The following is a 25,203-nucleotide window of genomic DNA, read 5'->3' as shown; positions in this document are numbered from 1 at the left end:
ATAGGGGAATCCACATAATCAGCAAAGATTTCTCCTTTCTTTATTTGGAGAATGAAAGATGATCGTAGAGTTGTGAATGGATGATTTTGGAAAATCGATGGAGTTAACGGTGCTTGTGAGTGATTTTTTGTTTTTGGGTTTGAAGACGATGAAAACACATAGTGAGACTAGAAAGAGCGCAAGAAAGAAGACAAGGAATGGTCCATATGTACTTAGATCATATAATATATATTGCTGTAAATGTAATCTTCAAAAAAGTCCAAATATTTTGGTTTATTGGTAAAAAATAATGAAAAAAACCCTAAAATTTTGATTAATTAATGGAAAAGCCCAAAATTTTGGATCAATTAACGAAAAAAGACGAGATATCGGCTAAATCTGTGAAACCGGTCACGAAGGGTTATTCTAAAGTTTTAGCCGGTAATCTGTCCTTTTTTGTAAACAAAATTTAATTTTGGACTAGATCATAAGCTGACCTAAAATATTAGGACTTTATTGGAGATTTCCCTTAATATTAATACATGCATAATAAAATTAAAATATAACTATAATTAACAAAACAATGGTAAATGAAACTATGTTTCTTTGTTATTATAGTTATGTTTGGTTACAAATAGTTGTAGTTATACCTTTTTGTTTTTACTTGATATTAATAATAATAATAATTAAAAAAAACAAACCTTAGTCCCACAAATATAATGAATATCATAATATTACTATTTGTGTATAGAGAGATTAACCAGGGGCGTATTTATGTATTGTGAAGGTGGGTCCTAGGACCCACCTATTTTCTAAAAAAAATAGTATAAATTATACATGAAAAAAAATAGGAACTACCTTATAATTTTTCAATGACCTACCTTATAAACTTTGTCAAAAAGAAAATAGATCAAAATATATGAAGCCTATGGTTTATATTTCAATCCACTTAAAATAGTTCAATGCATCAATCCACTTAAAATGTAATAATTAGGCAATAGTCCATCAATTTAAAATTAAACAAAAACGGAAAAAAATAGCAAAATAGGCTTGAAATATGAAACGCCGCTTGGGTTGAGGCGTGATCAACATCTCTGAAGCATCATACAATGTCGCCCTAATGATTGCTCTCACCCAGCCACCGGTTCCGGTCCTTGTCATTTGTCGTCTGACCATTGCTATCGGCTTAATGCCGCCCCTCCGCCAGTTCCACCCTATGTCATTCACTGCCCAACCATCACTACCACCCAACACCGCCCCTCCGTCAGGCGCTAGCCCACCACTAGTACATTTTTCGTTTTCACTTACATAAGGAACCACGTGGTTTTTTGTTCTAGATTCGCCACTGAGATTAACCAACTAGGTGCGGCGAGAACAACCACCTATCGTGTATGGAATAATAATAGATTAATGCGAGCGTACTCAAATATTGAAAATAAAGAGAAAAAAATATTAATACAATACTAAGCAAGCATAAATAAAAAACAACAATTATGATAGATTATGACAAATATATTTTTTATTATAAGAAAAATTAATTTTAATATTATTATTATTATTATTATTATTATTATTATTATATATATATATAGATATAGATATATATATATATATATATATATATATATATAGAGAGAGAGAGAGAGAGAGAGAGAGAGAGAGTAAGGATCATTTGAGAACCTATATATTCATGAGAACCCGAGAACTAAACAATGATCGTTAGATCAAAATAATAGAAGGTCAGAATGTTTTGTGGCATAAGTGTAAATACTTCAAATAACTTAAACACAGGGGTATCTTTTCGAAATAAATCAAGGGACAATTTAGGTATAACAATCCTATTATCAGATTGGATTGAATTCACGTTTCACATCAAACCCAAACCTCTCTCTCTCTCTCTCTCTCTCTCTCTCTATATAGGGTTAGGATTAAATGTGAATCACAAATATTGTGTGAATGTATGACTAAATTATGATCACTAGATTAAATATAATGAATGGATATGATCATTGGATGCATGTTATTAACATGGACTAGCATGTACTATATATTACACTTAATTATATATAATGATATATATGACATTTTATTAAGAGAGATAAATATAATTTCCTACATTTTAGCAAATAAGTCAAAGTAATTAATTCAAATCTTATATTTGTTTCAGCACATCAAATTAAATAAGATTTTTATAATACGGCTTCCTTCAACATAATTAACACATATTTTCATTCTTTCATTCTTAAAGAACACTATTGCATTTAATTTTTTTTTAGAATTAACATTCTTAAAGAACACATAATACATATATTCTTAAGAACAACATGTTCTATACAAATAATAAACATTCTTTTTTCACATTACACAAATTAGAAATCCAAATCTCACATTCTCATGAGAATGAAATTAAATTAAACTAGCAAACAAATATCTTTAATGATTCTCAGAGAATGTGTGAATACATTTTTTTGATAATTTCATTATGTGAGAATGCTTGCCATGAAATCAAACTCTAGGTCTTCTTTCTTTGCATTTGTGTTTTGATGGCAGCCCAAGAAAAAATCAAACCCCGTGAAATCTAACTTCGACTTTCATACTATAATCTTAATCATTCTCATAGAATACATGAGAATCACATTCTTAAAGAATACTTTCCTTGCAATATGTTGTCATCTTCTTCTTGTCGTCGTGTTCTTCTCCAGGTGCTACTTACTGACCAGGCCTAAAAAATAGAGAGAGACAAGAGGAAACGAGTGAAAACAAGAAACAAATCATCAAAAAACTGATTATAGAAAATAAATTAAATGTGCATTATAAATTATTACACATTAGATATTGATTTGAGAAACCAATTGTTATGTGAATACCATTACTCGGTGGCAATAACTAGACCACTAGTTATAAACTTTAATCATATCAAATAAATTCTATTATAGTATTTTCCATTCCTTGGTTTATTTAATTGGAATATCATATGATTTTACCACTACCTCAAAAATGTTTTAGATCACATTGTTTGTCATCAAGGAGATCATAGAGGGATATGTTATTTTATGGTAAATATGTTAAAATCCACAAAGCTTACCTACATATGATTCATTAGAGATAGACCCAAAAATTTAATTTAACACAAAATAAATGCAACAATCCTAAATTTATGTGTATCACCTACAGGTATAAGATACAACTTATTAACAAAGGCAAAAAAAAATGTTTGACAAGGAAACATAAAAACAATTTACGGCATCAAATCAAAAAGAGAACAAATTATGAATTAGATATACTAGTAGCATGTTTTGTAGTCAAAGAAGGATGAAGGTGATGAAGATGGTGATTCGAATTTGGAGTAGAGAAGATGATGAACATCATCTTGTTGGTGGTGTCGATTATGGTACATGGTGATGGCGATATGTTGGTAGTGAAGAAAGGAATGGCTGTTTGATTGTGAGATTAATAAGAATAGAAAACTAAAACAATGGATTTTTTATATTAATGATGATGATCAAGTTTCCTAAATTGTTGGGATTTAAATTAGTTAATAGTTAATTAAATTAATTGAATAATTATAATACTTTTATCAAATGATTGGACCATATTTGGTCATACATTCACACAATAATTATGCTTTATATATGATCCTAACTATATATATAGATATATATATATATATATATATATATATATATATATATATATATATATATATATATATATATCTCACATCCCGCTTCCAGCTATCGATGCTCTCTGATCTCTAAATCGTCGACGAAGACCCGACGCATGGATCCTTTCCCCCCTCACCTCCCTATGTATAAGCTCAAATAGAACATGAAGCATAATCAAAAGTAGCAGGAGAAGGAGAGACATCACATGGCTCACCAACGTTAGGAGGCGCACCATGAAGGGAGCGCATAAAAAGTTCATGTGACTCGGCCTGAATAAGAAGATCTCGAAATAGAGGTGCGGGACGAGTGGTACGGACAGCGGTTGAGAAGCCTTCAAAGGAGGGACCTAACCCACACAAAAACCAATGAAGTTTGTCAGAATCATCAACCGGTTGTCCGACAGCAGTGAGTTGATCGCACAGTCCCTTAAACTTCCGGCCAAAATCAGAGACGGACATGGATCCCTTGGTAGTGTGGCGTAGCTGATCTCGTAAGTTCTGAATACGCTCCACAGAGGAGTTGTTGTAGGCAGACTCAAGGGTCAACCAGATTTGGTGAGCAGTGGGCAAGCCGATGATTTTTGCCACAGCCTCTTCGGTTAAAGAGGCATGGAGGATGATTATTGCACATTGGTCAGCAGCAACCCAAGGGGCGTAAAGGGGATTGACCTACGGTTTGCCATCAACGAGAATTTTGGATGTCGGGGGATCGACGGAACCATCAATTTGAGGTAGTAGGTTTTGATAAGAAAAAAGAGGGAGCATCTGATTCTTCCATATAAGGTAATTGGAAGAGGAGAGCTTGATTGTTATCATGTGCAAGAGAGTAGACATCGGCAAAGAGTTATCAGAGGAAGACGAGGAAGACATGGAGAAAGGGAAGAAGAAACGAGACAGAAGGGGAAAAGAATGGTCTCAGGAAACCAATGAAGCGACTGATACCATGAATTGATTTAACTTTTTCTATCCCACACCAAAGGATAGGCATTACTTTTATAAATGTAAAAGTTACATATTACATACACCAAGAATAGGAGAAATACACAAAAGGCACAACAAAAGTTACAAAGACATATTAACAGATCTGTTATCGGATTTGTCCTGAGCTAGGATAATGTTGTTGACGTTGTGTCGACGGTGAACAAGTATAATAGGAATCAAAAGATTTGCATATAATATCTTGGGGGCTTCGTCTTCGAATCACTCTTGGAATCGCTGGAGCTTTGAAGTAAGCATCTCACAAATTCCGATTTTCCTTTTCCTTTGTTCTAGGGTTGATTCGGTAATTTTGAATGTCAATTCTGTTGCTGTTTAATTCAGCTACTTGCATACGACATGCGCGCCCTCATAGAAAATTGAAGGTTGTTAATGTTTTACTTGATGAAGATCTAACGCCTCGGATCTCCGATTGCTATCTTGTTGTTTTGAAGCCCCTAACAATCAGCAGTGCTAGAGCTCAGGTACATGTTTCTGGCTCCCACAATAATTCTTCTCCCTTTTTATTCTTCTGATTATGTTACTTAATGGTGATGATGATTTAATTAGGCTTCAGAAACAGATACTGGTGGCATTTCTTATGAACACATGAAACCTGGAACTGGTAACCAAAAGGACGATGTTTATGCGTTTGGAGTGCTGCTTTTGGAGATTTTGACTGGAAGGAAGCCTTTCGATGGGTACGTTATTCAATTACAACGTTATTTTGCTGCCGAATTTTGCTCTGATTTAGGGTTGTTTGGCATATCTGATCTTGTCATATCTTTTTCCTTCTCAAGATTACGAATTTGAGATCTAAAACTTTCTAATTCTTCCTTCACGGATGACAAATCTTTTAGAAGTTTCTGATTATCAAAAACTTGTACTTTTAAAAGACTTTCAACTTCAAGTTTTTCAGCAGAAACAATTTCATGTTTGCTTTTATAAACTCTATACTCCATAACCAACGCTTCACAATCAGTAATCTTTTCCATGAGCAAAAAGTTTTCCTTTGAAACATTTCCTAAATCCATTTCCAACATCTGATTTTGCAATTGCAAATCATTAAACTTTCAAGACAAAATTGCAAAAATGGTCCCTGTGGTATGCATTTTTTTGGGGTTTTAGTCCAAACCCCGACTTTTTTGGCTTTGTGGTCCTTTTGGCCATGTTTGTATGCATATTTGGTCCCTCGTAAAATTGAAATGACTAAATTGCCCTTGTTAGATTTATTTTCCATTTTCTTTTTTTGTATAAGTATTTTTATATATTAAATAAAGATATGGGCCCTCTCTCTCTCTCTCTCTCCATTCGTCTTCCACCTCCACAGCCAAAATAAATTTGGCCTCCAATCAGAAATGTGTTCCTCTCGCTGGAAACCCCTACTCATAAGAATCCGACAATATTCAACGCCTCCCCACTCCGCCACCATCACCTTCGTTTATACAGTCGAAGATGGAGGGGAATCTGCATCTGATTCAACTCAGCGATGAAAAATCCATTAGTGACCTGTGTTTCTCCATCGATGGAGTGAGTTGAAGTTTGGTTTGGCTGATGAAGGATGATCGACTGATGTTCCAAAAATCACAAGATCCAAAATCACACCAGCCACCAGCACCTTCATCCACCTCTATCTCCATACACACAAAATCAGAAAGCCCGATATAACCCATCTACCACTAAAATCAATGCAATCCAGGTGAAATCAATGAAAATCCAGGTGAAATTGGACATAGAAATCGACCAAATCGAACATAGAAATCGACAAACTAGAGCCATCTTGACAGAAAACCTTACCCACTTCAGTTTGCTGGAGGTGGAGGTGAGGATTCAGGTCTTTGAACGTTTGAGAAGAAAGTCTTGGATGCCCTTCTAGTGGCTTGGAATTTAAATCAACAGATAGGGGATTATTGACGAGGATTATGGTTGGAAGATTAAACCAGGTGTTGAAATTGATTTTAGAGAAGGAGGAGGTTCACCAGCAGAGGGAAGGGAGAGGGACTTCTTGATAGTCACTGAAATGGGTCTTCTTCACCTCGATCTAGTATGTGTATGTGTGTTCATAGTGAAAGTTGGTGAAGATCTTTAAGTTTTTTGTGGGTTAATCCAAGTTGCTAGAATCTGATGTTTAAATGGATTATGAACGATGTTTAGATCGCTGGTGGGTTTATAGAGAGAGAGAGAGAGAGAGAGAGACCCAAATTAATTATTTATTTTCTTTTTCATTTAAATTAAATAGAAAAAAAAATAAAAAATTATAACAGAAGGGCATTATAGTCATTTCAATTTTACGAGGGACCAAATATGCGTACAAACATGGCCAAAAGGACCACAAAGCCAAAAAAGTCGGGGTTTGGACTAAAACCCCAAAAAAATGCATACCACAGGGACCATTTTTGTAGTTTTGTCAACTTTCAAAGATATTAACTTTTGGTGTAAACAAAATTTCTCATAACAGTACCGTCTTTAATTTTTGTACCTTATTTAACTTGAACATTGAATGTGATCACGTCTTGCTGCACAAGTGTGATGTTCATGATTTTATTTTAGATAAATAAAATTTCATGAAGAAACCTAAAGTTGATGATGAAATGTTTAGAAAATACGACACCATAAACTTTATACAACTTTTGTTATTTGTATAACGTATTTTTCTTACAAGTATTTCGTAATTGGACCAATAAGCCTTGGTTGGGGCCCAATAGAGGCCCGATCAAATTATTCATAATTTGAATTTTGCTCTGATACTCACTGTTTGAAAAAACAAATAGAGATCTACTGAGAGACGAGAGTTCATTATTTTGCTACCGAATTTTGCTCTGATTTAGGGTTGTTTGGCATCCTGTTTCTGTTATCTTTGGTGCTATCTACTAGTAATTTAGGCCATTACTTGTTTTGAATGTCGGTGTTACTTTCGTTCATCAACTGTAATTTTTTTAATGAGGAATCTATGAATTACATGTGATTCAAATGTAATTCACATATGAATCACATGTGATTCACACGTGATTCACATGTAAATCGCATATGAATCACATGTGATTCACATGTAAATCACAATTACACGTAATTCACATGTAAATTACATGTAATTCACATATGAATAACCTGTAATTCACATGTACATCACAAGTTGGTCACATATGATTCACATGTAAATCACATTTACACGTGATTCACATGTAAATCACATTTAATTCACATATGAATTACATGTGATTCATATGTAAATCACATATGAATTACATGTAATTCACATATAAATTACATTCGATTCACATGTAAATCATATATAAATCACATATAAATTACATGCGATTCATATGTAAATCACATATGAATTACATGTGATTCATATGTAATTCACATATAAATTACATGTGATTCACATATAAATCACATGTGATTCACATGTAAATCATATGTGAATCACATTTGATTCACATGTCATTCACATGTGATTCATATATAAATCACATGTGATTTACATATGGTGTCATATGTAAATGTGATTCATATGTGAATTGCATGTGATTCATATGTTAATCACATGAAAATCACATATGTATTTTTGTTTGTGCTTTCGCATCAATAATTTTTTTTTTAATTTTCTTGTAGATTTGGAAGAAATTGTGGTGAATACTGAAGATGTGAAAATGACAAATTGAAGAAAAAAGGAAATATTGACACGAAGACATGAAAACACTTTGAAATTTGTAGCATTTTTTATTTTTTATATTTTATTTTGTATCGCATAAAATATTTGTACTATTATGTTTATAGATTAATTAATAAATATGAGATTTGTTGTGATTTACTTACGGATATTATAATATAAGAAATATACATATGTGCATTTGAAAAAATATGCAAATATACACCTAAAAATTGGTTTTTTTTTATAAAAAAAATGCAGATTTTTTAAATACAATTTTTTCTGAAAAAAATGTAACTTTCTTTAAAAAAAAACTGTAGTTTTTTTATTTAAAAATGCAGTTTTTTTTAAAAAAAAATTGTAGTTTTCTTTTAAAAAAATGCAGTTTTTTCAAAAAAAAAATTGCAGTTTTTTGAAAAAATTGCAGTTTTTTAAAAAAAATATTTTTTCAATTTTTTTTTCAAAAATTCATGTTTTCTATATAAAAAATTAAAAAAATCTGCATTTAAAAAAAACGAAAAATATTATTTTTAAAAAATATGAAAATTTGATTTATGATGTAAATTTTTAGACATTTATATTATTATGTTCAATAACACAAAAAAAAAATTAAATATTAAATGAAATTAGTAAGATGACGATCATATCCTTAATGAATTACTTTTGATCCAACGTTCCACTTTTAGTTCTAAGAAAACTATGAGTTCTCAATCGATCTCAACTATATATATATATATATATATATATATATATATATATATATATATATATATATATATAGGAATGAGTTATATGGAAAACAAATAACTAGGGCAACAACTACCAGAACCAATAATCAAATGACACGTGTCCATTTCTTTCTTCACAAGTAATGTATTGTGGAAGTGATTTGTTGTCATGTTTTCATTGGTTCAAATACGTGTTGCCCTAATCATTTATTTACCATATAACTCTTCCCTATATATATATATATATATATATATATATATATATATATATATATATATATATATATATATATATATATATATATATATATATATATATATATATATATAGGTTCAAATGTTTTCACTATCTATTGTGTGCATGTATGATTAATTCTGGACCAATCATTTTAGATATTTTAAGAAAGTAATTAATGTATATTAAATACTGAAGATATAATTAATATCCATTATATCTTCAAAATGTAATATACATTAATTACTTTCTTAAAATAACTAAAATGATTGGTCCAGAATCAATCATACATGCACACAATAGATAGTGAAAACAAAATAACCTAACCCTATATATATATATATATATATATATATATATATATATATATATATATATATATATATATATATAACAACTGAAATTATAATATTATAAACATTTATATAAAAAAGAATATTTTAAATAAATGGTGAAAATAGTTTAAAAGAAGCGGAAGCGATCCTATATTTCATTAAACCATAATTATTTATTTTTTAATAGTTTTTTGTTGACTTAATTAGAAATGGTATTGACTCATTCGTTAGTGGTTTTATTTATGGATCCTTCCTTTTAGAGTATGGCTTGATAATGTAGGGAAAAAGTGGTGGTTTTAAACTTTTTGTCATTCATTGCAAACAAACACACAACTCTTTCCAACGTAACATTTGTACAACTATATATATATATATATATATATATATATATATATATATATATATAAGCTACCAGCTGGTGGATTTCCCGGCACTTAAAAACTAATACATATTATCCCCAGAAATTTGCTAAAAAGGTGCAGAATGGATGGGGTGGCGTTCAGCGTTGATGGTTCATGGTGATGTATATGCATCCAAAATTTAATAACAAGTTTTCATTTCATCTTTGGGTTTGGGGTGTTGGAACCACAAAGGGTGCAGCGGTTGGAGGGTCTTTGAGAACACCAGTCATCAGGGACACTGAAAAAGTGGGTGTCAATGAACTTTCGGAATCTTTTTTTGTATTCTTTTGGAGAGATTATGGTAGGCAACTGGTTTTTGGGGACCACAAAGGACTTCACCCAGTTCTCCAGCTGTTTGTCCCAAGTATATTGCCGCACGTAATCGATTATGCCGCATACCAGCTCCTTTTCTTCCACGTCCACTCCAACCAATAATGAATAGTCCATCACATTGATCGACTGAATATATCAAAAACAATAAAATATCATTTATTATTAATCAATTCTAAGCTTCTGTTACTTTTTTCCTTGATCAACATCTATTCTATATCTACATATCACATATGAGTAATGCAGAAAGTTTTATTTAATGCAGAAAGTCATGGGTCTAATTCTCACACATTTTTCACACAAACCACTTTATCCAGACCACACTTAACTGGAAGAAAAATTACACGGCCTAATTCCTACTCTGTATTGCGACTGCTGCGGTCCAACTTTTGTCACATATTAACAGTGGATAGAAATAGCAACGTATTTTACACTTTTTGTCAATATAAGCAACATACTTTATTTTTTTAACCAAAATAGCAACTACTTATGTTTCTTTTTTCATAATAGCAAAATCTACGTACATTTTTTAACAATAATAGCAATGCACTTTTTTAATAGCAATATATAAATCAACAATAACAACATACTTATATTACTTTGCACATAAAATATATATAATCCTATAATAGCAACATACTTACGTTACTTTACACATATTAGCAATGTACTTAGAACTTCTTATCCATAATAGCAACGTACTTACATTCCTTAATTTGTAAATTGAAACTATTAAGCATTTTTCAGGTTTTGGGTTGAATATTGATTAGATTGGTAAAAATGTAAGTACGTTCTTATTATAGGTGTTGCTATTGTGGGTTAAAAATAAAGCACATTGCCTGTATAAGTATTACAAATAAACTGGTGACCAATATTTTCCTATACTTTGTATTATCTAAATCTTTTAGTTTAGATATTTGACAAATAGCAAAAACGGTCTCCATCAGCCATGTTTCAAGTCAAAAGCATGAAATACTTTTCAGATTCAACTGCCACAATGACTTCTAAGAGAAGACTGGTAACAGATATTTTAAAAAGTATGGTGCCTGCTCATCATATTATATTACTGGCAAAACAATATTCTTAATGATGGGAAAGGGAAGCAGTAAATTATGTTGTTTAGAAGAAAACGAAAAAAAAAAAAAAAAAAAGAAGCAGTTTCTGTGTAGGTGTGTGCATGACTAGTGTTAAAAAAATATTTGAGAAAATGGACACAAACTTTGGAAATGCAAGGAAAAGAAATAATGAGGGTAAAATTGCAAAAAGCTAGGACTTAGTGGGGATGAGTCTTTTTGTATTAAGTCAAAAAGAAACAGCTCGTGCTCTTTCTTTTTGACTTAATGCGGAGGAAACTTAATCCATGAAGGTATATAGAGAGAGGTTGCAAATTTTTTGGTCACTTCCATTTCCCCAATTGGAAGTGGGCCATCTAAAATACATTTTTATGGAGATAAACAAGGCCTAAGTGGCATAAATGAAAAAGTAAGGGGATACTGACTGACATTGAGGAAGGCAGTATCGTTCCACACAGCGCGTTGCAGATTCCGCTTTGCTTTTGTATTAACGTATAAAGGAGACACATTCATGTCATTTACAAAGTTTTGGTCCAAAAGAACGTCTCCTGTACCATCAACAACAGCATTGAAACGGGCATACAGAGCTCCTTTCAGATCATACTGCCGCGTAATTTTTCTCCCATAACTAATGTTCTCCATCACCATTAGATCATGTTTAGCCCCACTCTTTCTTTTCTTTACCTGCATTCCATATATCATATAACCCCCCATTTCCATCCACAAAGAATACCACTACCTACTTATCATCTACTTTCCACACTATAAACTATTTACTTTCAAAATATTTCAATGGTTTAAAAGCAACAGCTTCATCAAAGTAGGTTGTTCATTGTTGATTTGTTTATTATAACATACTATTTTCACTTGTTCCTATTACATCATTGCACTTTAAAGTTGTACCCAAATATAGCAGTGTCATCCATGTACAAAGCAATTTTAACAAAGTATAATTTCAGATATGAAAAAACAAATGCTATAGTTGGATAGATTTTCAAAGTACAATGCCTAGATAAGAAAATAGAAAGAACTGAAAAAAGGCAAACGGCCATCTCTTGCATTTAGCCCAAATAACTAAAAGTAGAAAACCTGGAAGAAGAAGAAGAAAAAAAAAAAACAAACCTGATAAATACCAAGAATTTTGGCGAGGCATGTCTGATTTCCAAGTTTAAAACACTGATTCATGTACCCAAAATAGTGAGAAGCAAATTCAAGAAAGGAGTAAAACTCGGTTTTCTTAATTTCCTTAATAATGAAGCGGTCATCAAGAGTTTTAGCAAAGAAAGATTTACTCTTTCCACCTTTGGCATCCCAATGCTTACAACGGCTTAATGAAGAAATGTAATCAAGCTCAGATAAACCACATTGACCACGAAGATCGAGAAAATCTTTGGCAAATAAACAAGCTACCGAATATTTAGATCTGTTGGCTAATCTTCCCATGGAAATCACAGGGTGAAGATACCTGGAATTAGCAGCAACAGAATCCAGCAATTCCAACCCATCAAAGCTCGAAAAACGGGAGTCTTCTACATCGGAATCCATGGAGGTAAAGGAAGACCAATTTGGGGAACTCAAAGACAACATTTTTGGTAAACTTTCATATGATTTTGAATCGTCACTTACAAATTCCAATGATGTATTACTATTTCCGTCCTTTAGAAAAGCCAACGCACATGCTATCATACTTGATAACTCGTCTTCATAATCCGATACCATAAGAAGATTTTCTGTACCCAATCCCAATGGGAAATGAATCTTTGAGCCCTCTTCGCCTTGGGACTGGGTAATCATTTTGTGTATTCTGCTGGATCCGGAAGCTTCATATTTGGGCAAGTACCCTCTGTGGAGATCCTTCACATAAATGCTTTCAATATGCGAGAATGGTGTCCACATCCACCCTTTGGGATCAGCTGATTTCGATGAAAAAGCCGAAGAAACTCCACCATTTTCATCATCAACAACAGCTTCGGTTGTGATTGGTTGAACTGATAAGCCATTTGCTTCTCTGGGTTCAGGTGTATGTGTATAGATTTTGATATTATCAGAAACCGGTTCACCATTTTCAGTGATGCTGATGGTGGTGGTATCTTTCTCCTGAAGATGAGGCCGCTGTGATTCACGGACGGTTTGGGGGTCAACAGTTACTCTAATAAGATTGGATGAAAGGAGTGAATGGATGCGCTCATCCCAGATGTATGAACGAAGTAAAACCTCCCATTGTATGTAATTCAAGTGCAGAGGCTTGTACAGCCATTTAGTCATGCTCGTGCTTTCACTCAACTTCTTCATGTTAACCTATAGTATTAGATGGACGATTCAAACAACGTAAAAATAAAAAAAATAAAAAAAAAAAACATTTCTCTCTATCACAACACTGTAATTTCATATTTTCTTAGCAAGACATTGATTGTAGTTGTACTCTACCCAATTATTATTAGACTTTGGAAAATCTACTCTAATACAGCAGTGAAAATTTTCCTTGTATTTGGATGGCGTTGCTACAATTGGGTAGATTTATAATTAAATTAAGTGGTTAAGCTTTTTTTAGTTTTTTGTCATTGGCAAAAAACTCTAATGACAAGAGTCTTTCTTATTCAGCATGACTTCTAAACAGAAGGAACAAATGCGTATGCAATAGGAAAAGTATGCGCTTAAGTATATATAACGGGATACATATTGGTGTTAATATTCCTCATAGGAAGACTTTGGGAGCATGATTACTGGATAATAGCACGTCTTAGTGTCAGAACATCTACATTGTATTATTCTTCTAGCAACACCCACATGCGCCTGCCATTTGAGATGTAAATCATGTACATAGCAAGGAGCCCAATTCACATTGGAATTTTTGTGATCATGATTTTCTTATTACTTATAAGGACTTGAGGTTGATGCTTCAAAAACTCCTCCTTTGGTTTTTGGGGATACATTATGATTGTAGAGATGATATGGTTTTCTTCAAGTACCAGATTTTTCATGAGATAACTTGTCACACTTTCCTTGAAAAGGTGGTTGGTGCTTCTCACAAGCCATGACTTTGGGTTTAGATATGTGTGTTATATATATCCAATTCTGTCCAGTGTAACAAGTGCAGCCTTTGTAGGGCTTAGATAGAGTAACAAAACACCCAATGAAATGAGATCTATCATTTATCTATGAGTGATGAGAAAGTAACCAACCTCATATTCATCTTGCTCTTTATTCAACATCTCTTTGATGTCAGAGAATCTTTTACATGATCCTTGAATGTTCAGTGTTGATCCACCAAACTTGTCTTCCATCTTCTTCAGGGAGTTCTCAACCTCAGCAAACACTGATTGCCCTTCCTGGTACACCTTCACACCCCAACAAGTTAAATTTTATTAAATGACTGCAGATAATATAAGCCAAAATACAGTAAAGCACAACGTAATTTCATCATTTAATCTATCTAGCCATTTAACTACTTCACGCAATGATTCAACCTTTTTACTCTTTTAACCGTTGAAGAAAATCAATTTTAAAAGGTCAAAGAAAAAAAACACAACGTACTTTCACTATTTTATCAAATTGAGCTATTAGTTTTTATGATTATATAATAACAGTTCAGTGGCTAAATCGATGAAAAAGTAATAGTTCAATGGCTAGACTGATAGAATGATGAAAGTATGTTGTGCTTTTCTGTATTATTTTTTCTCCCATTATATCAAAACCATGTAACTGGGAAAACTGATTTTTGAAGGTCAAAATAAGTATAATGGTTTAATCGCTATTAACAAGTTATTAACTGGCTAGACCAAAGCTAAAAAAAAAAAAATTACATATGCAACTTTCAACACTAAGCCAATAAACTACTTATGAATATACATACATCCGCAACTTCTTCTTTAAGAAAATCTCTTTCTATTGAATTGGTAAACTCGACCTTCCAATGCGGCAGAGATACAGAGTAAGTAGCCACTGTTGAGTATCTAAACATTGCAACCATGGAGCCTGATCTGCAAGTTTCACAACCATCTTATCAGAAAATATAAATATATGCATATATACATATACATAAACATGTATATGCATATGGATATCTATATGTATATATGTATATGTACATATACTTTTTAGAATGCCAAATCTACTCTACTCCTACCTAAGTTACTCCTAAATCCACCTATGTCCCTAACAGACCACAAGGAAGGAGGGCAATACCTGATACCGCTGGGCAAAAAGCCCTTACAGAATATGGACATGGACATGTATGTATGTATGTGTGTGTGTGTGTATATATATATATATATATATTCCCCGAGTTAGTCAGTTAGGTTAGTTCTAATTGCAAAAAAGTAATGGTTTAAGGTGTACCATAGATAACTTCCTAGTTTTAGAATAATGACATTTTCAAACCACTATTTCACTATATGATTATCTATTGCATACGCTTGGTTGCCCCAGAAGTAAAGAGGTGAGAATCTATTAAGTGTGGTCTCAGCTTCAAGCATAGTATGTTCCATGCACTAGGTACATTATGATTTTCCTTCCCCATTACCAGAGAGAGCACTAGGGCTCAGCGGTGACCTTTACCCTTCTTTGTATCGCGTATGAGACAAAAAATTGAATTTCTGTCAAATCAGCATATTATGGTAAGAACTCTACACAATAAAAATAGGGTATCCCATAGAGGAGACAAATTACAATGTCCCCATAGCAAGGAAGGAAGGTGATGCCTCACATATGGATTTTCACATGTATACCGCTAAGGCGAGCATGCATGAGGGACATAGCATACATTTTCATCGCCCCTAAAATGGAGAATGTTCATAGAACTCGAATTCCTAGTAAGGATCAAACAAACATAGTCGAAAAATGGACAAGTGCATACCCAAAGAAGTGAAAATAGTCAGCATAAGAGGAATGTCCGCAGCTAGATGGTATTTCCCATGAAGAGTGGTTGGAGAAGCCAAGTTCTAAGAACTTCCCAAAGGATAACCCACGGGCAGCAACGGAGACCAATACTCTTTTGGTAGACTTTAAGCTTCCATTGGAGGGTTTACATTGGCCACAACAACTCCACATCCAAAGCTTTCCTTCATTTTCACCAGGCAACTGCTTATCTGAAGGAAGACGTTTAACTTGAATTGTGAGTTGCTTGTTCTGATGTGCATAGTACGAAAGATGAGCTTCTGGTAGTTCATTACATGTTCCACACAAAAGCTTCTGCATAGGTTCACAGCTGTCAGTGCCAACTATAAAATTATGGTATGATATATTCAGCTAAATAAAATGCAAGAGATAACAACATACTTTCACTCATATGTGTATTATAACATCCTACTTCCATTTCTTTCTATTACAATATTGTAGTTTTAATTTTCCTTTTTCTTATCAAGGCACTGAACTTCAACAAATCTACCCAATTATAGCATTGTAGCTTCAATTGCTTTCTTATTAGAACATTGTACTTCAAAATATGTACTCAATTACAGCAGTGAAAACTACTTTTATTTCTATTATTGGGTAGATTTTACAAAGTAGGATTTAGTAATATGAAAGAAACAAAGATAAGAAATATAATAAACAAATGAATGGAAGTACTTTGCTATTTATTGCATTTAGCCCCAACATATTTAGGAGAGAAGATAGAATACTCGAAAGTAAGCAGAAGAAAACAAAGTATTATTTGTAAAAGCATGAAGCTTGTGAACTAAGGCACAGAGAAAATGATAGAATAGAAAAGGTTGTACTGCCTTTGGCATGCACCAGGCTGATGTCATTGGGACGGAAAATTGCAATTTTTGTCACACCTGAAAAGATGGGACAGGAACTCGCCCTCGATCTCTCTTACGTGCAAAAGACATCCAATCCATGTAACAAACGCAGCCAAAAAGGAAGAGAATAGATATATATATATATATATATATATATATATATATATATATATATATATATATATATATATGGTGTTTAAAGCAACCTGATTGAGTAAGTTATCCTGCAAAAACTTTCCAAGGGGCACATCGAAATTCCGGTAGAACTTGATACATGAAAAGCTACTTTGCTTACACGTAGTCCCTCTTGTGACATTCCTTCTAGACATCAAAACTAATATGCTCTCGGAATCCAAAACCGCAGTAATGTCATCCTTACGTTGCATACGCTCTTCAGAATCTTTTGTTTCTAAGGACAAGTTTCTTCGAAGCAACTCTGTTTCCGTATCTGGAGAGCTGGTTTCGGTGCGGTCAAGGGGGGTGTTATAGCCAAGGTATGTCTCCTCCTCCTCCTCCTCCTCCTCATGGTCTTGGTCTTGGGGGGTAGCATTGAAAAGAGGGTACCCTACAACTTCCTGTAAAGAGGCCGAGAGTGAAGATAACCCTGAGAGAACAATTGGGTCATATGGCTCATAAGATGATAAACTATGCCCTTCTAGACCCAAGTTGTCGGGCCCATTTTCTTGAAGAAATCCATTGGAGATGGGGATATCAATGGTGGTGATCAAATTATCACTAGTTGTAGTTTCCATACTCGACTCACTGGCTACAGGAATATCAAGACCTTTATACACAAACACAGGTTTAGTTGATAATATAGCCATTCCATTCGGGGCAGTCGTGGATAACATTGCCCGTTGATTCACAAGGAATGAACTTTCAAGGATCAAATGGTATGCCATTACAACCGCAAACTGAACAACACATTTTATGGTTTTAAGTTCATCACTGTGAGATCCCATCAGCAGAATCTGTATGTATGTATGTATGTGTGGATTAGTCAGTCGGATCAACAGCAACAGTAACAGTGTATATATATATATATATATATATATATAGAGAGAGAGAGAGAGAGAGTATATAAAACTGACCGTAAATCCCATTCGTGTGGGACAGCCTTGGAGAAACATTAATGTCTTCTTAGGGCGTTTTCCATTATCACAAAGAGCAGCATGTTCTTCTACAATCTTTTCAAAATAAAAGGATTCGCACTGCCTCAGCTTTTGGTCATTCAGCAGCAGCATATCAGAGGACAAGATTGGTGACCCAGTACAACGAGCAACTCTCTCCAACCGGTGTAGTTTCATTTCCAATACCAATGTCATCCCTTTTGCAAGGATAGACTCTTGAATATCTCGTGAAACGGTTTTCTCAACTAGTACGACATTTGGATTCAACTTCTCTATCATCCCAATTAGATAATCTAGCCTCTCATTCTCCTGTTTCATCGACTCAAAGGATGATAGTCCATCTGAAGAAACACTAAGTGCACCCTTGATCAATAGCAACTTGGGTTTTCTATACTTTGTTGGCATGTGTTTGTGAGCTGCATGTTTCTTGAAGACTAAGCCCTTGAAAACTTTACTGCAAAACATAAAACCAAATATAATTCACAACTCACAATCAACAAGACAGAAATTACCAGTACTAGTACTACTAACCTTTGGGTCCGAGAACCAGTCGCAAAACATTTGATCTTCACATATCCATCAGGATCCATTGCTTTTCCCTCAAAAGCATCTGGCTTCAGATATGAAGCAGCTTCCCATGATAAAGCTGTGACTGTATCCACCCACGTATCCGTATCCGTATCCATATCATTCCCAGAACAAGAAATGCCCATTGATGTAAGAAGATGCTCCACAAGTGCCTTAAACTTCCCATTCATAACCTCATCCATTGCCTTTTTTGTTTCTTCTCTAAACCTAAAGCTCCCACATCCTTCTTCTCTAAGGCTGCTCAGATTACTTGGCTTTCCCCATTTCATGCCATCACCGTACTCTTCATCGTCATCATCGTCCTCATAATTGCCAATACTACCCTCCATGTCAGCCTCTCGGTCTTCTGGTTCAGGGGGAAACCAAATATGAGAATCAATACCCCCATTTCCATCACATGATTCATGCTCCTGTTGTAAGATACGAATTCCGCTGCTTGATTCCTCTCTCAGGGACCTAAAAGTAAACAATTATATGATTATGCAATAGATACATGATCCATCTAACTTTTTTTTATTTTATTTTAAAGGAGATTGGTGAGGTGTGGCCATCAGCTTACCTATCATTTGAGGGCACATCCACAAGATAATCATCTGAAACAGTACAATCAAACAGATTATTTATGACTTAAAAAGAAAATGTTACTTGTGATGTAATCAAGGGAAAGGTGTTTTTCAACAATTGTCTGTATTTGTTTTTTTTTCTTTCATCAGTGATGTATGGATAACTATTCCTTTTTTGGACTGAAAAAGATTGTCTGAATGAAGTTTCCCCATCGAGTCCTTTTTGTATTAAGTCAAAAAGACACATCTATATATCTGACTGAACTAAGTTGTGCCTCCAGTATGTCAAAAAAAACAGGCACTTACTGTAATATGAAACGGAGCTATCAGTTTTTGCCAGAGACACAGCTGGGCTGATTGATGAAGCTGATGGAATAATCAAACTATCATGCGTCATTACCTCTAACTCTTCCCCTTCACCAGAAAATTGGCATCACAAAGTAACTCTTTAAAGATGAAGGGTCCTGCAACATAAGAAATAATCATTACAAATGACCGGAAGCCCTAGCAAAATGTGAATTCTATGGAAGTTTAACTTAGTCATCTATCAATTACTAAGTTAAAACCTAGATCAATACTCAAAGTCACCTAGGGAACAAAATCACAAGTAGTTTGGATAACAATTATGCAAATCCTCTTACAGAGAAAAAGAAATATAATAGTTCTCTTACTAAGTCAACTTGAAATTGCAAATTATATTTGACAAGAAGGGTTAGCTGTAAGCTCCGTAATTTGGAAAACATGAAGTCAATGTTCAAAAGAATCACTAAGATTGAAGAAGACGAGCCTACCTGATACAACCAAAATACCACCAGGAATCAAATTACTGTTTCATTTCCAGTAGCAATGTGAAATCATTAACAAACATATACCAGAATCAATATCACAACTCTTGACTGAAATACACAAAACAAATTAGAAAAGAACGACAACACAACATCAACCCGAATCAGATGAACGGCCGATCACTATCTGAACTAGGATGTAACTGATTAATCGAGGCGAGATTAAAGATGATGAAGTTGATCTGTTGACTTGTTGGTCGACAATTAAACGTTCTTGCCCGAAATATACTCAAATTCAAACATACAAACAGGAAACTGAAAGAAAATTTAGGAGAAACTCTGAAACATTGTACAATATCATGCCATCGTGACAAACAATATGGTAAATATTGAAAATTGTTTTGAAGGTTAACCTGCCAGTATTAAATAGAAACCCAATTAACACGTAAGGATGAGATAGTGACCTCTCTCCGTCTGTAAGTCGATCCCTAGCATTACATCAAACAAATACCCCAAGTCCCCAACTGCTTATCTATGGATTTCTTCTTGGCTTAACTTTCTGTTCAAGAGAGAGAATGAGGAGAAAGGAAGTTAGAATATGGAAGAATGGCGGATGTGGACCCACATAAGAACAGTTCTACAAACCCCGAAGAAAGAATTTTCAAAATCAGAATCAATGGCAGGTTAACATATGCTATGGGTGGTTGGTGAAAAATATAAATATACAATACAACTTCCGAAAATTGTAAAAATTTAGTCAAAAATCTTAATTATTTTATGGAAAATAGCAAAGAAAAAAAACAAAAACAAAAAAACAAAATTGAATTTTTAGCCATCAGAATCGCAGATAGATTAAACTTATCTGCGGTTCTGATATGTACAAGTCGCTAAAGCACACGTATGAGGTCAATCCAAAAGGACCCTATTATTATTAGAAATATTAGCAAAACAGTTAATGACTGGACACTATTTCTAGCAATAGAGCTGTACATCTTCATTTTCACGGTCAGAAAAGACCGATTTTGTTTATGATTTATAAAAATCAGAGTACCTCTTTTAATAAAAATATTACGAAATTTGTTCCCAGAAAAACATGATAAATACGTTATCATAGCATTTTCTGAAAAAATATATTTTTATTTAGTTTAAAACATTTGGGATGTCACTGTCAATACATAAACATAAGCATAAACATAACTTACATTCATTTACACTAGTGATCTACATCTTTTTTAAATCTCTCGGTGTAGAGTAACTTCGTATCGGCACCTGTGATACAAATAAGCTTGAGTGGGTCAAGTTGGGAAACTTGGTGAGTACACAGGGTTTTCAACCCACAATAATATAATTATTATGTTTAAACATCAAACAATCAACCCAATTACACATCCTCATTATCTTCTTAAGGATCTACCCTAAGAATCAGCTATTCTTCGTTCATTTATTCCTAAGGATCATCCTAAGGAAACGGCACAAAGTCCATCGTTGCCAATGACACAGCTGTCAAGCACAGCTGCTAATATTATCATTAAGGCGTAGCTGCCAGAATTGTAACATTCTCTATGAGACGCATTTACCGGTATTGTCTTTTAGACGCTACTGTCAGGGTTATAATGTTCTCTATTAGGCGCAGCTGTCGATACTATCCTTAGAGCGCAACTGCTAGGATGTTTATCGTAGATCAAAAACATCTACAGGTTGTGGCGCAGCTGTCAATGCTCATCTATAGGGTACTAGGTCCATTGTTGCCAATGTTCACCTATAGGGCAATGTCAATACTGCTAATGTTCCTCTATTTCAGCTTTCATCCCTCATCATTCATCTACTCATGTTTTACCTAACATATTTTGTAGATATAAAATCCATATACAACTTAATTCATTTAAAACATGTATAAAATTATTCATCCAGCATAGACAGCAAGTATACAGATAATATGCACACATAACACATAATTTATATAAAATACTTCATATCTATGTGTAAGATGAAAAATACTATGCACTCACCTGATAAGGTGGTGACTATGTACTCGGACAGCGCTCCGTTTACTTAAAACAATTTCCTTCGACAAAACCCAGTATCATTACCACTAGAGTTTAGTCTAATGTTCAACGAGACTAATTAATAGTCTAGCTATTATTACTATTATATAAGAGTTAGACAATACTCTTTACCCACTATGTACAGACAGGGGCCAGACATGGAACACCGAAGGGCAACCCAAGTGGCCCTCGAAACTGTAACACCATAAATTTCAAAACAATTTTTCGCATTTTATAAATACATAATTCATTTAATATTCATAAGAACATAAATGTTTGAAATTCAATCCATGCCATATAAAAATCCCAAGATCTCATAACATAAAAATCCCGTGTGTGTGTATTGATCAAGCCGACGCCTTCCCACGGTCATCACTAGTACCTGAAACAAATAACACCAAACACTGTAAGCACAAAGCTTAGTGAGTTCCCCAAAATACCACACATAACACATATTAGCCACTCGAGGCTATAACGATGTGGGTCCGTGGACCCTACTCTGTGAACCCTCTGGTTCTATCTATGTGAACCTTCCGGTTCCAACTCTATAAACATGCACAGCATAAATCACATAGAAATAATGCGGTACAACACATAACATACATAAACCATACAAATACTCTGTCACATAACTCTGATTACCTACTCGAGGTCAAGTATAGTGAGAAGACTCACCTCGCGTATCTCGATAACTCACAAATCCCGGAAATCACTCGCGCTCGATCCCCTGAGCTATAATCCTCCTATAACACAACATATCTCTAAGTAACACTTTCACAACTAAGGTTGACTAACCCTATCAAGTCAACACTGGTCAACTCTGGTCAATGGTCAACGGTCAACTTTGACCGGACTCGACGAGTGCACTAGAGCGACTTGGCGAGTCTATATGTGTTCACTGACTCCCTCGGGTCCTCTATTGACACGTCGAGTACTTCCCTAACTCGACGAGTTCCACCTGGCATGAATTGCAGAGCCACCACGACTCACCTCGCCGAGTCTGAAGAACAACTCGGCGAGTTCCAACTTGACTCAGCCCCCTATCGACTCTCCCTGACTCACTGGGTCATCCCCCAACCCGGCGAGTCTACTCGCTGAACAATTTACGTGAAACCCCAACCCTACTCGCCGAGTCTCAAGAACAACTCGGTGAGTTCATGCCATGCACAAACTCTATTGACCTTCTGAGGTCATATCTGCTTCCCCAAACCATAGATCTGGCCTTCCCAAGCATGAATGTCACGTAAAGTTCGAAACTTGATGCTTGTATAACCCCCACAAGGCATCAAAAGGAGATTTGGTCCCAAAAATGACAACCTAGGTCCAATAACTCCATAATAACCCAAAAATCTCCAAGGGTTAAGGTCTCTGGACCTCTTTGAGTCCAGATCCAAGGAACAAACTCGAAGAGGGACCATTTGCTTCACATAATTATTCTCCAAAGGGGGTTAGAAAACCCTAATTCTAAAGATCAACCCTAAAACTGAAGGAGGTTCGAACTATTACCTCAAAATGAAGCCTCTGGACTCTGGATCTGCTGGAATCTCACCTCCTCCTTGCTCTTGCCACCTTCTTCTTGCTAAACAAGGAATACAAAGGCCCAAAAGTGACTTCCTCTCTCCCAAAACGATTTAGCTCTCTTAGGGTTCTCTCAAGGGACTGGTAGCCACAATGGGAGGCTATAAGTGCCCTTAAATAGGCTCCAAACCCAGGGAATTAGGGTTTCATTAAACAGCGTGGACTCGCCGAGTCCAGACGCGAACCCGTGCCCATAGTCGCGATCATACTCGGCGAGTTTGAGCTCCAACTCGCCGAGTCTCCTCACAAATCACCAAAATTAGAAGAATAAATAATACCTGGAAATCCGGGTTGTTATAATTATCCCCCACTAGAACTAGACTTCGCCCTCGAAGTCTCACTCTGCAAATAACTTCGGATGCTGCTCACGCATCTCACACTCTGGCTCCCAAGTCATCTCGGACCCCTTCCGATGCTGCCACTGAACCAAAACCAAGGGTACCTCCTTGTTCCTCAGAACCTTGATTTTCCGATCTCTGATTGCCACTGGTCTCTCAGCATAATTCAGGCTCGCATCCACCTGAATATCCTCTAATGGAACCACTACCGACTCATCGGCTATACACTTCCGCAATTGTGACACGTGGAAAGTGTCGTGAATCTGCCCCAACTCTGCTGGCAATTCCAAATGATAGGCTACCCTGCCTACCCTCGCGACCACCCGGAATGGACCAATATATCGGGGTCCCAACTTGCCCCTCTTCCTGAATCGAATCACTCCTTTCCAAGGAGAGACCTTCAGGAGCACAAAGTCGCCGACCTGAAACTCAAGCTCGGACCGGCGTCTGTCCGCATAACTCTTCTGATGACTCTGAGCGGTCAACAACCTCTGTCTGACCTGTTGGATCTGCTCTGTCGTCTGAAGCACGATCTATGTACTGCCCATCACACGTTGTCCGACCTCTCCCTAGCAAATGGGGGTCTGACACCTCCTCCCATACAACAGCTCAAAGGGCGACATACCAATGCTCGAATGATGGCTGTTGTTGTAGGAAAACTCTGCCAAGGGCAAGTACGTATCCCAACTCCCCCCGAAATCCAACACACATGCCCGGAGCATGTCCTCGAGCGTCTGAATCGTCCGCTCACTCTGTCTGTCTGTCTGGGGGTGGTATGCGGTACTAAAATGCAGCTTAGTACCCAACTCCTCATGAAACTTCTTCCAGAATCTGGAAGTGAAACGTACATCCCGGTCTGAGACAATCGATATCGGCATCCCATGCCGAGATACCACTTCCCTCACGTACATCTCCGCTAACTTCTCTGCGGAGGAGCTCTCACTAATAGCAAGGAAGTGGGCGCTCTTCGTCAACCTGTCCATAATCACCCAAATTGCATCGACTCCCCTAGCAGTCCTTGGCAATTTGGTGATAAAATCCATTGTGATCTGTTCCCACT

The 25,203-nt window shown here is 35.2% G+C and overlaps 2 protein-coding genes across 7 annotated transcripts; one reads left to right on the top strand and one right to left on the bottom strand.

Annotated features, from left to right (window-relative positions):
• Positions 1 to 4,761: 4,761 nt before the first annotated feature.
• Positions 4,762 to 8,433, top strand: LOC145097031 (protein STRUBBELIG-RECEPTOR FAMILY 2-like). Of its 2 annotated transcripts, XR_013704203.1 has the most exons (4): positions 4,762 to 4,871; positions 4,964 to 5,103; positions 5,189 to 5,319; positions 8,237 to 8,433. XR_013704203.1 is itself a non-coding variant. In XM_079034505.1 (3 exons), exons 1-3 carry the CDS (start codon positions 4,936 to 4,938, stop codon positions 8,262 to 8,264), a joined length of 327 nt encoding a protein of 108 aa, XP_078890631.1. In that variant the 5' UTR covers positions 4,784 to 4,935; the 3' UTR covers positions 8,265 to 8,433. The 2 variants fall into 2 exon arrangements, 1 of the variants encoding a protein (XP_078890631.1); XM_079034505.1 differs by having other exon boundaries at positions 4,784 to 5,103.
• A 1,429-nt stretch (positions 8,434 to 9,862) lies between these two features.
• Positions 9,863 to 20,869, bottom strand: LOC145097029 (putative 1-phosphatidylinositol-3-phosphate 5-kinase FAB1D). 5 transcript variants are annotated; one of them, XM_079034500.1, is made up of 13 exons: positions 20,596 to 20,869; positions 20,189 to 20,497; positions 19,704 to 19,861; positions 19,394 to 19,427; positions 18,778 to 19,290; positions 18,208 to 18,700; positions 17,323 to 18,087; positions 16,231 to 16,565; positions 15,229 to 15,355; positions 14,558 to 14,713; positions 12,498 to 13,673; positions 11,805 to 12,059; positions 9,863 to 10,431 (listed from the first exon to the last, which is right to left on the bottom strand). In XM_079034500.1, the coding sequence occupies exons 3-13, from the start codon at positions 19,792 to 19,794 to the stop codon at positions 10,126 to 10,128; spliced, it is 4,251 nt and encodes a 1,416-aa protein (XP_078890626.1). In that variant the 5' UTR covers positions 19,795 to 19,861; positions 20,189 to 20,497; positions 20,596 to 20,869; the 3' UTR covers positions 9,863 to 10,125. The 5 variants fall into 5 exon arrangements, with proteins under 5 accessions (XP_078890626.1, XP_078890630.1, XP_078890629.1 ...); XM_079034504.1 differs by having other exon boundaries at positions 15,283 to 15,355; XM_079034503.1 differs by lacking the exon at positions 20,189 to 20,497 and adding an exon at positions 20,069 to 20,188 and having other exon boundaries at positions 20,647 to 20,869.
• Between the last annotated feature and the right edge of the window lie 4,334 nt (positions 20,870 to 25,203).

Source organism: Lactuca serriola, chromosome 4 (genome assembly GCF_051521515.1).
Source record: "Lactuca serriola cultivar US96UC23 chromosome 4, Lser_US96UC23_V15, whole genome shotgun sequence".
Classification (NCBI taxonomy): Eukaryota; Viridiplantae; Streptophyta; class Magnoliopsida; order Asterales; family Asteraceae; genus Lactuca; species Lactuca serriola.
This window is presented reverse-complemented; position numbering and strand designations above follow the sequence as displayed.